A 16,158-nucleotide genomic window follows, 5' to 3' on the forward strand; every position below is an offset into this window, starting at 1 on the left:
CTCCCCAGAACGAACCTACCGAACGGCAGGTTATCCTCCGAACCGACATGGAAAACTAAATTCCCTCCCGAAGGACCTTCGGAAGAGAACTTGGGGGACTACTGTTTATACCGTAAATAAACGGCCTATGACCACCGAACACGTGGACAGGATCGACATTGATCACAGAGTCCCTTCGGCATGGTCCTTACCGAAGCCATCTATCTTGGCCCTTATACCATTAGACACGTGTCACGCTCACAATCCATGTCCTGAGTCCCACATCGAAAATATGAGCACAGTGCACACCTCCCAAGGCCTATATAAGAAGACCCCTATCCCCAAAAGGAGGGGATCAGAACTAACGGTACTCTATCGATTGATCTGTCAGTTATCTTTACTAAAACCGTACTTACTAAAGCATCGGAGAGCCTTCGGCCGGTACCACACCGGTACCCCAAGGACTTACCGAACGTGACCTTTTGTAGGTACTCTCCCTTCTGCAGTAGAACATCTACCGAGGACAGTCACCTACCGAAGGCCTAAAATCACTAAATTGACGAAATACGTGCAGAACTATTTTTTCGCATCAACAATTATCAACTGACGTAACACATGATATATATGACGATCGCTTACGTCAATAATTGTTAGTATCTTTAGTCTTAATTCAATTGATTTTTTATGTGTATGCCATACGGGTGACATCCCATGGCAATTCAAAAATCTAAACCCTAGTGTTAGAAAAGCAAATAGGTCCAATCTAAGGATTGAAAAAGCAGCTGAATGGGATATGGAAAAGCAGCTGAATGGCTTAAATAATCGAAATCAAGAGCAGGGTTATTCTCATCTTTATGTTTAGTTAGCGCATTTTATTCGTTTCCAACTATAATGATATGCCATTCTCAGGTTGAACTTGAAGTACCAGTGGTGCAAGGACAAAAATTCCATGCATGTCCAAAGTCCTTTGTTAGACAGCTACTCATCTAAAAAACATAAGCTATTAAAAAAACAGGTCAACAATGTATATCAAACTTACGGCCCTTTTAATAATCTGAGAGATTTTGTTAGATTGAGTCTTTGAGATAAAGCCGTTTGCTGTTATGGGAACAACCCTAAAAATCAATGGAGGCTGGAGCAGATATAGTTGAGAACTCAGCCAGAGAAAACCCAAAAAAAACAAAGATTATCAATTGGCTGGGGAAAGGACATGAGAGGATTCAAAGACTGGCGTGGGCATACTGGTATTGTTGACCAAAAACAAAAAGTCCTGGTGAGATGATTCCAAGGAGTAGTTGGCAAAGCAGAGGATTTTGAATACTGTACATTTAAAACATACGGTTAGTTCGATGGATTAACCATCGCCTTCATTTCTATCCAACTCATCTCTTTTAATACCTCAACTTCTAACCCCACTTTATCTCCTGCTAATTTATGAGGTCCCTTCATAAACATGTTAGTGTTTATACTTATAGTTTATATAAACAACTAAGCGCAGAACGCCCAATGTTTCTTTGCCAAGAAAACAGCTTATTTAATCTCTGCATGTGAGTCAAAAAAGCAGGTGGCATCATTAATTAAATTTGTTCCTTTTTCATATCAATGAAGCTGACAACCATTGAAACTTCATTTCTGATACTCTTCTCATCCTTCACTATTTAACTCTGCTAATAATCAAAGTACTCAGACAAATAATGACGAACTTGCTTTCTTTCTCTGCAATTCTGAACTTGGTAGGTTTCTGGGATGTGGCTATTGCCTTGTTGGGTCTGTTCATAATTAGCTGCTTGCTTGAGAGATTTACCAACAACGGCCCAATGCTATGGCCAGTCCTGGGGATTATACCTTCAGTTTTTCTCAATGTAAACAGCATGTATGATTGGGCAACCGTGGTTCTGATCAGAGCAGGGGGCACTTTCTACTTCAGAGGAGTGTGGTTTGGTGGGGCCCATGGGATCATAACCATTGATCCTTCCAAACTTGAGTACATGCTCAAAACAAGGTTCAACAACTTCCCAAAAGGCCAACACTACAGGGAGAGGTTCCGTGATTTGCTTGGGGATGGCATTTTCAATGCAGACGATCAAATGTGGAAGGAGCAGAGAAGAGTAGCAACTACAGAGATGCATTCAAGCCGGTTTGTGGAGCACTCTTTTCTGTCCATGCAGGTTTTGGTGCACGAAAAGCTGCTGAAGTTGATGGACGATGTGGTGAATTCTAGAAACGGTGTTATTGATCTCCAAGAAGTGCTTCTTCGGTTTACTTTTGACAACATTTGCACTGCAGCTCTTGGTGTTGATCCAGGGTGCTTGGCTCTTGACTTACCACAAATTCCTTTTGCAAAAGCCTTTGAAGAAGCTACCGAATTGACTCTCTTCAGATTCATGGTGCCGCCTTTTGTGTGGAAGCCCATGAAGCGTTTCGAAATGGGATACGAGAAGAGGCTCAAAGAATCAGTTCAAATTGTGCATGAGTTTGCTGAGAAGGCAGTGACAGAGAGAAGGAATGAATTGGTTAGGCTTGGAGGGTTAAATGATCGTTCCGATCTCTTGTCAAGGCTCATGGAATACACTGATCAAAACCCAGAAGGACAAGGCACGCAAAAGCGCTTTTCGAATAAGTTTCTGGTAGATTTCTGCATAAGTTTTATTTTAGCTGGGAGGGACACAAGCTCTGTTGCATTGGCATGGTTTTTTTGGTTAGTGCAAAAAACCCCAGAAGTGGAAAACAAAATCCTCAAAGAGATGAATGAAATTTTAGGCCAACGGCGCCAATGCAGTAATATTAAAGAACCAGCTGATCATGATGCAATTTTTACAGTGGAAGAACTAAAGAACATGGTGTATCTACAAGCAGCATTGTCAGAATCGCTGAGGCTCTACCCAGCAGTGCCAATTGACATCAAAGAGGTTGTGGAAGATGATGTGTTCCCTGATGGTACTGTGGTGAAAAAGGGAGGTAGGGTTCTCTACTCCATGTTCTCGATGGCCCGAATTGAGTCGATATGGGGACAAGATTGCTTGGAGTTTAGGCCTGAAAGATGGATTAAAGATGGGGTGTTTGTGAGTGAGAATCAATTCAAATACCCCGTGTTTAACGGGGGTCCAAGGTTGTGCGTGGGGAAGAAGTTTGCTTACATGCAGATGAAGATGGTGGCTGCTGCTATCCTATTGAGGTATGAGGTTAAGGTTGTTGAAGGTCATAATGTTGTTCCAAAATTGACCACCACACTTTACATGCAGAATGGGTTGCTTGTGACTCTCAAGCCTAGGTTGCTCACTAGTACTGTCTAATGCATGATGGAGCAGAGCAGCTTTTTGTGGCAACTGGCAAGGTCCAGGAATAAAATTGATATGGTAAAGTTCCTCAGGGTAGGTAGGACCATGAATCCATGGTTAGTACAAGGTTTCTTTGTTGTGTTTAATATCCTAGCTGTACTAAACTCAAAAATTAATAATGCAACCACTGGCAGATTGGCTTAATTAATTGCTTATTAAGCTTTTATTCATTAATTTCTCATCCTAGGAAACACATTACACAACAGGTGACATGAATTGGAGACATGTAGACATGATCTTTCTTTCTTTGATATGTAAAGTGTGAGCCCTGACTTTAGAATTACATTAATTTCTTTTTCTACCAAATAATATTAGGTTTGCATTTATCATTTTTTACATGGTCTAATAAAACTACATAATTTTACACAAAAGCCCAGGTTGAACAAATACTTTATTTCTATACAAATACATGCGGCTTTTGACATGTATGGACATATTAAGGTACCTAAATTTTTCTTTCTTGCGCGCACCAGTCCCTTTCTTTGCTTCACTAAATAGTTAGTGATCTTCATCCCAAGCATTTCTGCTACTGAGTTGATCTAGAGCATGGGGCTTGAAGACGTCGAAGTTATTGTGCTATCGACAAGTTTGAACCACTGGCTTTCGGGGTCGCACGAACTATCTCTGCCTAAGCATTTGCAGGAACTTGCGACAATGGTATTGCTGGAGTCTACATCTAGGCAAACATCAGTACCATTCAATGTCTTAGATGAAAGATGCAACCCAGAATCCGAAATGGTATCCCATTGTGAATTAGGGGTCGTGCAAATAATCCCAACTTGTGCTGGCTTCTCCAGTTCATCAGCTTGTATGCAGAAATACGTTCCTTTAAGACTTAGGATCTTCTTGGATGAATAGCTCCAGGCTCCAGATTGAGAGCATGAACCTAACTTCAACGGCCCAAGCCATCCAACTTTTAGGAGGCAGAGGCCTGTGGCCGGATGGAAAATAATTTTATGCAGCCTGGATTGAGATAAGCCTGGACCTGCAAACAACAAACACATTATTAATCTTACAGCCGGAAAAAAAAAAATTATATGAAGTATATGATTTGAATCTCTTCAATAAAACAAAGAAAGAGCCGTGCCATATGTGGGCGTGTGGGATTTCTGACTGTTGATGAACCGTTTGAAATCACAACAAAGAAATTGAAACACGCTATACCTTGGAAAGGAGATTGAAGAACAGAGAGTCTCTGAGATAAGCTTGAATTCCTAATATCACTCCAATCCCAGTTCAAGACTCCATAATACTCATTCATTCCGAGGACCCCATCCTTCAAATAATAACTCCCATCCAAAGTCCAGAGAGCAAAATCCACATCAAGTTCAGCTGCAGTAGCCATGAAGCAGTTTAGGTACCTATTGTCATTCACATTGGTGCCCCTCTGGTCCACCCCAAACTCGCTCACAAACAATGGGAACCCTTTTTCCAGCAAAAACCCTGCTTGTCTCTTCATGTTATTTACAACTGACCCACACACTTGGTTGGGGTTGCCACTCTTCCATGCCTGCCCATCTGAAAACCCATACCAATGCACCTCATATACTGTTTTCCCAGAAAATGTGAGGCTCACTGGCCGGTCGGCAAGGAAAGATAAGTCTTTGTCATAACTCAGGCCAGAGAGAATCACAAGCACATCTGGGTTTGCTGAGTGCACTGCCTCAGCTCCTCTTTGCATGTACCTACCACACATAGTTCACAACGAATACTATAATTAATTAATTTATCTTTAATTTATCTTTTTGTTGAGACAAGTCATAGTCTAAAACTAATCTAAACTAATCTAACATAAGGAGAGGGAGATTCGAACTTGGTGCAGGAAGCGGGCACATTGCCCTGGCCAACTGGCATTCATGGTGGGTTCCCATGTAACTGGGCCTGAGACTATGCCCATTTATGCTATTAAACCCTGTATTTAGCTTAGCCCACCCATCAAGCCCTCTACACGTTTTATTGGGTTGGATGCATTTTCGACCTGGAATGAAATGGCACTTACTTGTACCAATCGTCAACATTCTGTTTGGGGCCTCTCAGCTCGTTCCTCAAGCTCATGCCCACCACATTGGCCACGCCTTTGAACAAGGTGGCCATCCGAGTAAGGCCCTTGATCCAAATGTCAGGACTGAAGTACTGGTCGCCAAAGAAACCATTGCCATCAAAGCTGCTGCAGCACCAACCAGGCTTGCTTACTTGATTGTCCAGTATAACCATCACATTGTTCTTCCCAAGGCTAGATACCACTGCCTACAAGTGAAAATAAATAAATAATAATCACTCATTATCCTTTGCTTTAACTTAATAAACCCCACAATAATAAAATATCATTCTTTCTGTATATAGCAAAATAATATCATTCTTAAAAAGCCTGTTAAATCATTTCTAAGCTGATAAGAAGCTACTAAAAAAAATTTTAACTGTCGGAAAGGACTTGCCGCTCAAATGGTTACGGGCAGTTACCTGTACCTCAAGTCGTGTGTTTGAATTTTCCATTCTCATATCACTTGTATGGGGAAAAAAATTAAATCTAAAACTGTCGTGTGAGTTTTTTTTTTCCTTTCATTTTTTCGCATGGTGGACGGATATAGCGGGCTCTAACAATTGATGTGTAATTGTTAGGTGGACCCACTAAAATTCTATTGGTGTGTGAAAGCAGAAAAACTTGTGTGAAAGGACAAGCATAATGGTGGCTGGCTTATAAGATACAATTAAGGCTGGTGGTTATTAGGGTCACCATCCCTAATTACTGTATAATTAACTGATGAAGCTTAGTTGATTTTCTTTTAATTAAGGAATTACTCTTTGTTATTCCCGTCACTGACAAAAAATAAAATATTTTCTAGCATAATAATTGAACGATGAAGTTGAAAATAGACACTTGGAAAACAGTGTACGCCGTTGATCTTGTAGCTCTTCATTGAAGGCTATCCTAATTAAACTAATCGATAAGTAAGCGGTATAACTTAACTTGGAGAAAAGCTCGTGTCTGTGGGGCCCATGCAGAATTAAGAAAAGAACATAAAAAAATGAAAAGATGTGCAAATGAAGATTCCTTCCGGCATTCTAAGTCTACACTTTGTTTTCCTTTGTTCTGTTTGTTTCCTGAGAAAATCAGGGGCACGAACGTACCTGGTAAGCTTGTATGAGGGTGAGATCGATGATGGAGGGATTGTTGGACTGGAGACCAGCAATGGATTCGCTGAGGCCGAGGCTCTGAAACGACTGTCGAACAGTGACAGATGCCAGCGTATCATTGGTGGCCAAGAAGGTTGGCCACGTCAGCCTGACGCAGTTGAAGCCCAACGACGCGATGCGTTTGGAGATGGCGTCCACCGGCTGCTTGCTCAGGCCTTCGGCGACGACGGGTTCGAGATGCGACACCCAGTTCACGCAGGCCAGCTTCACGCGCTGTCCGCTCTCGTCGACGATCCACCGTGAGCTGGTGGAGAGTGGCACAGCTGAGACTGTTGCAGGCAAGACCGCGACTGTGAGAAGAGAAGCGATGATCGCGAGGAAGGAGAAGGATGAGATGATCGGGGTAGAGCTATGAGCAACCATGGTTGGGGTTTGTTGTGCTGTGATTAATTGTTCGTCTGTGGATGATTTTTTGAGAATTTATGGGAGCTATCTTCAATTTATATAGTACTAATTCAAGGCCCACCACACTCATGTACTACAAATAAAATAAATAAATAAATATTACAAGGCTTTTAAAAAACAAAATAAAATCCAATAATATTAACACTGTACATAATATCAAGAACAGATTGTGGTGTTATATATTTTTTTCATTATTTGTTTTTTTTTCTTTTCTTTTTGCCAAATGTAAGAAGGGCTGGGGGAAACTCACATGCAAGGACACTACAAAAACTTGAATCTAAAGACAAATTGGGAGCACTCTAAAGTCTCGGAAAATTCCAACTAACACTCCATTAGTATTATTTGTTTTGATCATTGATATGGATGTGTTCTGCCTTGATACAAGTCAATATAATATTTATAAAGATTCTTTTCTTAGTCTTTAAGATTAAAACTTGTTTTCCACAATTCATTCGTTAAAGTGTATTTGAACTTTAATATGTGAAAATGTGCATACAATACTTGGACTTAATTGTTTTAGGAGGTGCTATTACTAATTTTGCACAGGGCCCTAAAATCTAAGAGACTCGTACGCGACTTCTATACGATTAATGAGGACTTAATTGAACAAAGTAGGATTTATTAAGACCCGTAGGCTAGTAGTTTGGTGGGTGGATGAATGGTGATGATGTTAGCAGTTTAGTTAGCCAGATTAAGTGGGGGTAGTTTTGGGATGACGAATAGTATGTTCCTTTTTGCATGTTTCATGTGTTATTGGCTTGTTGATGATGGAAACACGCCAAGTAATAGCTTGAGGTCACGTCTGAGCAACAAAGGCAAAAGCAACAAGTGTAAAGACCAAACCCATTCACTTAAGGAACGAGGAGCCATAAAATAATGGTCATTTGGACTTTTTGGACTTTGGCACCCTTAAAAGGCAATGCACATTATAATGTTTTAATTCCTTTCAAGATATCACTTATTGTTGATTTGAGATTGTATTCTCTTTATGTTACACGTAGGCGGCCCACAGTCCCAGCATATAAACCAAACCAACAACAATGAGCTTAAATTGTCTTCAGTTTTTATTTTTTATTTTTTACTTTTGATATTTTATGAAATATACTGTCCTTTTTTTTTGGAAGTATGAGCTTCTACTTTTCTATCAATCACAAGTTGACATATGTGTAGAGATTTTTCTTTTGATGTTTTTGATGAATTATTTTTGCATATGTGTCAAACTGTAATTAGCAAAAAATAGGAATGCTTCTTTTTAGGAGAGGACCGAAGCGTGTCCATATTTCATTCAGTATAACTAGCCCCTTGACACATGCTCACGCATGTGCCAATTGGTTTTTTTTTTTTTTTTTTTAATTTTACTTTTAGAATTAATAAAAGATAACAGGGTAGTTATGTTCCATAAAAGTAGGACCTATTATCTTATTTTGTTTTTAATTTTAATTTTTTTAATATTAAAAAATATTAATTTACCATATTATCCTCATTTAATTAATAATTTCAATTCTTAATGTTTGAATTAACAAAGGGCATTTTCTGGTATTTTGAATGTTTCACCATTCTCTGCCTTTTGCTTTATATATATAGATAAAAAATTGATGTTGATTGCACACATCAAATTGTCGAGTGAATACAGTACAGTGTAGGGGATGAGGCCCAATGAAGCCCATAAAATATTGTACGGATCAGGCCCATGGATGTCACCAAGGGCCCAGTTTTAGGTCCACCTTGTAGGGGGGTCATTGCAAAAGTAAAACTCTATATGGAGGAAATTGATATTTTTGCAAACGTTCAGGGGTCAATATCTGTTTATGTCGCGTAAGTTAACCGCAGAGAAGAGGGAGGACCCTAGAAATTAGAAAACTTGCCTTCTTTCCCCAACGGTCCTAAACTCAACGCCACTGTGTGGAAGTTGTTATTTTAGAGTGTCGAAGACAAATGCGAACGCGCGAACTGAGTTTCTGCAACCTCAAATTCGAAAAAATAGTTCGCGGGTTCTAGCCGCATCCGCTCTCAATCTCAAGACCAGCCATTTACGATCGCTGGTTCAATTCAAAGTACTCTTCAGGTTAATTTTGTATTCTCACAGTTCAACGTCAAAATTCGGCTAGTTTCCACATTTTGTGCCGATTAGGGTTTTATAACCCAGTGCTTGTTATACTTGGAGCTCTGCGTCGGAGTATTAGGCAATGTAAGATTTGTTCATAACGTGACATAGTTTATTCTCTACGAATTATTTTAATCTTCGGATTTTTATGTTACAATTTAATCGCAATTGTTTGTGGGGGATTTATGCATTTAGGGGAGCTTTTAAGTTGGAGCTTCGTTGTCCCCAAAAAGTTGATGGAATTGCACTTGACCCTGAGCCTGATTGGAGCTTCGGAGCTCTACTATCGGAGATAGATGAATTGGAAAGAAAGATCAACAGCTCTTCTAAGGTTTCAGTGCCTTTTACTAAAGAAAGACCACGGTATGTATGCATTTGTGCCTCTGTGTGTTTGTGATTTTCCCTCCAAGAATGAATCACAGTATTATTTCCTTTCATGTGCTTGCCCATATGCAACTTTGTTTAGAGATATATCCGATTCAAAGAGCAATGGGAGGACTTCTGCTAGCCCATTTGTTATGCGTGTCTTCGAAGATGAGATGGACAACATTGACAGTGAAGATGAGGAGGCTCTGGATCAAAGTTCTGTGGCAGTTAAACGGTTTAATTTTGATGATCTTTATCTCAGGTATGCAATTAAATTTCCCACTTTTGTTTCTTCATACAAAAGCCTTTTTTGACATCTACCCTTATTTTGTCATCTTCCTTTATTCTCTTATCTAAATGTGAACTTGATCATATAAGCTGAGTATGACATAAACCATTGAAGATATCATGTTTTTTTTCCTTGTCTTTCTGGCTATTTATTGAAGTTTTTGCCTCAATGTTATAGTAATTTTTTTTTCATCCATATTTAACGATATGATATATGGTTTCATTTTTCTCTTTTAGTGACAGTGATGACTCTGGTGATGACTCATCTCTTGAAGCCCAACCCTGCCTGATGGAGAAGGGTGAATCAGGGGAAAGTAGTTTGTTCGAGCTATCCCGTGAACATCAGTTCAGAGTGAAGGTGTGTAGCTATGGATTTGGTGACGTCTTGGTGTTGTTTCACTTTTTTCTATATAAAAACATATATTCTAGTTTCTGAGAATTATTTCTACGCAGTAGATTTAGTTATGTGGATTTTTAGTGTGACACATTCCCTTGTTTGTGCTATTGAAACAGCTACCCATCATTTCTGATGGTAACCCTCTACTTCTCCTTGCCCAAAACTTGTTTTGGTTACTACTTACCCAAGGAGATAAATTGTTGATTTTACGTTAGAGATGCATTAGGTGCAATTTATGTTTAGGTTTTAACATAGAGATGAAGTTTAGTTCAGTTCTTAGAGGTAGTAGAGAAGCTCGTGCTTTATTATGTGTGAATGTTGTTGTCTCTGCATCAACGCATGCATATATATGTGTGTGTGTGTGTATTTTTGTTTTATGTTTGTGATCTTTCATCCTTGGTGTATTGAAATTTTAACTGGCTTGATTAACAGGAAGAAATCAGGAACCAAATATCAGCATTAGAGACAGATCTGAAGACTGAAAGTCAAAAGTCCATTTCTGCAATCTTTCGAGTTGAGAGATATAGAGAAGAAAGATGTGAAATGGAAAGAAAACTTGATACTCAATATCAACGCAATATGTAAGATCGAATGTTTCATTTCTTATGGTACCTTTTATTTGAAAGATCCTACTCCGAAAAGTTCTGTTCATGGACTATCTATTCTGAATTTATTTTTTCCCGACAACAATAATAATAAATCTTAATATCACTCTTTAGGCTTTTTGATTCTGTTCTGTTCTGCAATCCTGTGGGAGCATCTTTTAAATGTCTATCCATATATTGTTACTAAAATTGTAATTTTTTTCTTTTGGCCATTGGCCAGAATATAACTTTACTTGTGATCAGTTTTGTTTGGAATTTTTTTTTATGGGACAGAATATAAAATTTTACATGAAGGAGAACTTAAAATCTGAATGCGTAATTCAACTTTCATTTATTCTTTCTTGGTTTCAGTAATATCTCCGTTCATCTTTTTTTACTAGTTAATTTAATTGATAATTACAATTATTAAATCACCTGCAGAGCAGAAGCACTTAATAATCACTTGACTGCTGTCCAGCAAGACCTTGAAGTCAGATCTCAAATAGAAGAAAGAAAAATAAGAATTGATGCAGCTTATGAAGATGCTAAAAGAAAGGAAAAAGCTCTGCAAGAAGAAAAACTTCGACAAGAACGAGCTAAAGCAGAAGCTGAGGTCTTTTTGTTTGGCCTTTTGATATCATTACTGTTTTGTTGGTTAGTTTCTTTCTAGATACGGTGTGCATGCAATGGCCTCATTATGTTACTGCTTTAGACAGAAAGGTTTTTTTTTGCTTTAAAATTGCATTTGAATTAAAAGCTGTTCCAGTGAACTTTGGGTAAAACCAGGGTTCCACCCCAACTTGCTCATTGTGTATGCTTTTCATTGAATTTGTCTTACATGCTTGACTACTAACCTTTGCTATCTCAATCAATCTTGGTTAACTAATTCTACTCATTTGCGATGCAAATTTTTTCTTTCCTTGAATTCATGCTGAATTCCTCTTTAGGCATGTATCCTGTCTTTGATACCCCATAACTGGTTCCCACTTCCCTGACATCGTCTCTATGGTGATCTTGATAGCTCTGGCCAATATAAATTTTTTTTTTTTTTTTTTCAAAAAGAAAAGAAAAGAAGAAAGTAACTGTGGTGCATATGCTGGAACTTTTAGGTAGATTTTCACTGAGTTAGTTAAAAAAGAAAGAATTTTCTGTATGCAGGCAAAAAGAGCTGAGGAAGCAAAAAGAGGAGAGGACGCAAAAAAAGCTGCTTTGGAAGCTCAGAGAAGAGCAGCTAAAGAAGCTGCAGAAAGGGAAGCTTCTGAAGCCTCGAAGAGGGCTGATTCTGGATCGGCACAAGAAGGAACTTACAGACCTCAGATAAATGCTTTGAATGCTCAATCCAGCGGAAAACCACCAGCGGCAGGTATTTCTCCTATAAATGGGAAATAAAAGAACTTTCTTGCACCTATTTTTTTAAATGGCCTTATCAGTTGTTTCTTTCCAGAAGTTTCCCACCATCTGATACATGAACTGGGCTATTTAATGGCAGGTAATATACTCAAGGCTGCAGAAAGTGCTCTGAATCTAGAGCAGGGGAGACTACAAAAGCTTAAACAGTTTGATGATGAAAACCAGGCACTGAGATTACGCTCCAAAGAGGTCTGCTGGCACCCAAACATTAAGCCTTGAAGGCTTTATTCTATTGGTTTTGTGAAACAATGCTTCTGTTTTTTCTATTTCTCTACAACTTCCTGATGTCTAATAGAATTGATTAATTTAATATCTATGTTGTTTGAATTTCTAATTCTGGAACTCAATATTAGAATGCATGTTTCCATTGATTCTGTCCTTTGTTCGGTAATGTATCGTTTGCTTGTTGATATTATTACTGTATATTATTTCTTATTGTTACTGATGATTATTATCATGATCTTTTCTTGTCATTGTGATTGTATTGCATCCTGTTTGTGCAATGTTTGGATAAGTCATGTTATTCTAATCTACTTTTCAACATGTTTTTTTCTCTTCCTTTATGTTAGTTTGTCATGCCATGTCTTTTCTTTTTGTTAGGATTTCAGGAAGTATGAGAGGCAAATTTCTAAGTTGGTTCAGCAAATTACAGGAACAAAAGACAGTGTCAGGTCAGGTGGATCCCTTCAATTATTTAATGTGGTTTGTTGAAATTTGTTTTGTCTTCTATTTTTTCTGTGAGGTATCTACTTTTGCTGGTAGAGGACTGGGAACATGAATAATGCCTTATGAGTTTTCTTCATAAAGCACCCTAAAATCTGGTCAAGCATGAAGTTGGCTACAAGTTGAGATGTCTGTGGGTTAACAGCCCACGCCTTCCCTCATTGTTATATGCTTTCTTTTCTCTTTTCTCCAATATTAACAACAAAGCCTGTCCAAACTATGTGGGATCGGCTACTAAACTCAAGTCTTCCATATGTCCTATCTAGTACCATATTTTCATTTAGTTCATGCACTATCATATCTTTCCCAGTTACCTTTCTTTTTTTCTCAGAAAAAAACTTTACAGTGGTCATAAAACTGAGCCATGTTATATATCGAGGTTATTTAGTTGTTTATAGTTGAAGTTCTTAAGCATAATGCAAGGAGAAAATTTACATTCTAAGGTGTACCTCTTTTCAGACAAAAAGCAGGTGAACTAGTCAATATCTTTAATGATGCCCGCTGCCCTCAATCTATCAGCATTGCAGCATTTGCGAAGAAGGTAATTTTAATTGTCTGAGTTCAGTAGACGAAAGCTGGAGTTTACCATCTAGAATTTGAGAATTCTTCATTTTGTTTAGTGCAGATACATATGCAAACAATATAAACACTAAAAATAAGTATGAACAATTGTCACTTCCCACTAGAAAACCATGTAAGCCCCCAGTTATGTATGGCCATCTGATGGCAGGTTTCAGTTTTTCTTTGTCTAGGATATTTCTTGGAGACCAGGTGGAGCCAATCTTGAGAAGCTTTGTCATTCCCCAAAATTTTTATTCCTGGTCATTACATGTTGACTGCAGCTATTATTCTTTTCTAACATTCTACTCCCTCTTATAGGACAAGTACTAATGTTTATGCTCATTGGTTGCTTATTTGGATATTACAGGTTGTCTCCAATTGTAAAACCCCACGTAATGCTGCTTTTGCATGTGGCCATGTCATTGTTCTTGTTACTTCAAAGGTACAGCATGATGAGAGGGCAGGTTAAGGAAAGAGACTAATTTCTTTTCATGTGCGTGCATGTGTATGCACATTGGTGTATGTATTTAATTGACATCTCTATCATTGAAATAGTATTCCTATAATGATATTACCCAATTTTACATTATAAAAGAAGCGACTCTTCACAGTTGGGTTGCTTAATACTCTCAGTTGATTCATTAGTCTGAAAATCCTGCTGGCTTGGCCAGTCAGGTTGGATGAGACATCATCCAGGGGACTATCCTTGAATGTAGCTGCATATGTCTATCAAGTTGGCATGGGACATTGATTCCATATAGTTGACTTTAACTCGGGTTCTGTCCATGGAAGGCTTTTCAAGTTGTCTTAATAGATCTTAATGATCAATATAAGTGTTATAACATGTCTCTCCATCAAGCTAATGTTGAAGTTTCTTTTGTGAGCTGTGAACGCCAGTTAGATTTGTATTAAGCTAAAAAAATTTAGAAATCATTGATTCATGCCACATTTTTGTGTATGTGAATCAGGTTCCGACTGCAATGGATCTTATTCTTGCTGAGTTACACAGAGCTTGCATCTATACAGTTCCAAAGCACTATTCACAGGTGATTCAATCCTAACTCACTTGTCCCTTTTCTGAAGGAGGAAAAGGGGGTCGGGGGGATCCTAACCCCACGTGGTTGATTAAAAAACCATTTAGAATAAGCTTGCATCTCTATTGATCCTTACCCAACTTGGTTCAAGAATAATAGGTGTGTAGAAAAGTTCTTTTTTCTTTAAATTCTATGAATTTTGTATATAATCCATTAAAATTTATCTGGGAAATCACTCTTTCTTTGTTAGAAAGCATTAAGAGGAGGTTCGGAAGTGTTCAATCATTTTAGAAGATTTAGGTATAATTTTATATCTTAGTCACGGAATTATTAATATATAAAAACCTACTTTTATTCCATAGTCGCACAATAAGGAGTAGGTATGCTGAACTGGCATTCAATCCTTGGATCCACAATTTACAAGTGCATTCATTGTTAATCTGCAATTGAGATGAGTTCTGAGTATGAAAGTAGGGGCCATGGGATGCTGGAGTTCACAAACGTTGGGGACCATGAAATTGCAAATTTAATTTTTATGAACTGTTCCTTTTGGACCTTTGACAATTTTTCTAATATTCTAGGTGGAATTTATTTTGCTGGAAGTGCATCTCTTGTTATTTCTACTTCTGTTTTTTATGAGTTATGATTTTTCACTGCAGTCCGCATTTGAATCAAAGGAGGCATACTATAAAGCTATTGGATTCCAAGAAGATGAAGGAAAGATTGAGAGTGTTGACAATTATTTGGCACGATTAGAGTCATATATGAAACTATATGGGGCCTTGGTTCAGGTTTGACGCTATGAACTTAATGCTTGAAGTTTGAAATGTTTCCTTGGCATCTTAAGCTATGCTTACTAAGATCACAAGCTTTGCTGGTATATCTTCTAACTAAGAATGTTTTAGCAGACAGAAATTTATGGGTTCCAAAATGTGCATGGCCTGAAAGAAGGTTGGGCATGGCTTGCAAGGTTTTTAAATGCTCTTCCTGCCAACAGATATACTGCTGTTGCACTTAACGCATTCCTACATGTAAGTTGTTATGGAAGTTAATATTGTTTCTAGAAAAGAAACAGGACAAAACCCTTTCAACCTAAAGTATTCAATGTTTTAACAGATGGCAGGGTACTCTCTCTTCAAAAAGTACAAATCTCAATTCAGGAAGATGCTGAACATCATCTCAGACAACTTCCTGAATGCACTAAGAGAACGAGGAGATTCAAATCTGAACCCAGTCATTGCAGAAATCGACGCCTACTTAAAGGACAACAAATTTCTTCGTGAGCCTGAGGGAAGGAGCCTGGAGGGCTCTTTGCTATCAGATGTTTATGTGCCTGAATCAGATTACTACTAATTGTATTTGTATGTATTTATAGGTCTTCTGGTCTTGTGTGATTCCTGGAGAATGTGTTGAAGAAAGTTTTGCCAATCAGTCATGTTGTAAGCCGTCATGACATATTGTACTCTTGGTAGTTATGAAAAGTGTACAAGGAAGCGTGAATTTTTAAGGAAGTAAAACCTAGTTATTGCCATAATTTGAACAGGCTTCCCCATGGGGGATTTTGTATTTCGGGGCTTCATATTGATTCTCCACTGACTTATTTATCTCCTTTTTTGTGATTGCTAAATTTTTATTTTTATTTTTATTTTTTGGTCTGAAGTGATTGCTAAAATTGAAGTTTTGACCATCTAGTATCAAACACGCATTCTGCGGGTCTACTGTTGGATTTAAGCTACAAGTGAAACCCATCAGGTCCTGGGTTCGAGGCTGGCAG

General features: G+C 38.2%; 3 protein-coding genes across 4 annotated transcripts; 2 read left to right on the forward strand and 1 right to left on the reverse strand.

Moving 5' to 3' along the window:
* Positions 1,674-3,715, forward strand: LOC18790854 (cytochrome P450 86B1). Its single transcript, XM_007224971.2, has one exon. It carries the CDS (start codon positions 1,674-1,676, stop codon positions 3,270-3,272), a length of 1,599 nt encoding a protein of 532 aa, XP_007225033.2. The 3' UTR covers positions 3,273-3,715.
* On the reverse strand, positions 3,453-7,050 carry LOC18791438. The gene is made up of 4 exons (XM_007223246.2): positions 6,447-7,050; positions 5,317-5,564; positions 4,482-5,002; positions 3,453-4,302 (listed from the first exon to the last, which is right to left on the reverse strand). The coding sequence occupies exons 1-4, from the start codon at positions 6,873-6,875 to the stop codon at positions 3,857-3,859; spliced, it is 1,644 nt and encodes a 547-aa protein (XP_007223308.1). The 5' UTR covers positions 6,876-7,050; the 3' UTR covers positions 3,453-3,856.
* On the forward strand, positions 8,745-15,993 carry LOC18789751 (protein GLE1). Of its 2 annotated transcripts, XM_020555589.1 has the most exons (16): positions 8,745-9,105; positions 9,217-9,384; positions 9,488-9,649; positions 9,913-10,033; positions 10,505-10,653; positions 11,098-11,269; positions 11,815-12,019; positions 12,146-12,255; positions 12,667-12,737; positions 13,249-13,330; positions 13,542-13,610; positions 13,718-13,792; positions 14,319-14,396; positions 15,044-15,175; positions 15,293-15,415; positions 15,501-15,993. In XM_020555589.1, coding segments are annotated over exons 1-16 (1,956 nt in total). In that variant the 5' UTR covers positions 8,745-9,103; the 3' UTR covers positions 15,738-15,993. The 2 variants fall into 2 exon arrangements, with proteins under 2 accessions (XP_020411178.1, XP_020411179.1); XM_020555590.1 differs by lacking the exon at positions 13,542-13,610 and having other exon boundaries at positions 8,747-9,105.

The sequence above is a fragment of the Prunus persica genome, chromosome G1, assembly GCF_000346465.2.
Source record: "Prunus persica cultivar Lovell chromosome G1, Prunus_persica_NCBIv2, whole genome shotgun sequence".
NCBI classification, from domain to species: Eukaryota; Viridiplantae; Streptophyta; class Magnoliopsida; order Rosales; family Rosaceae; genus Prunus; species Prunus persica.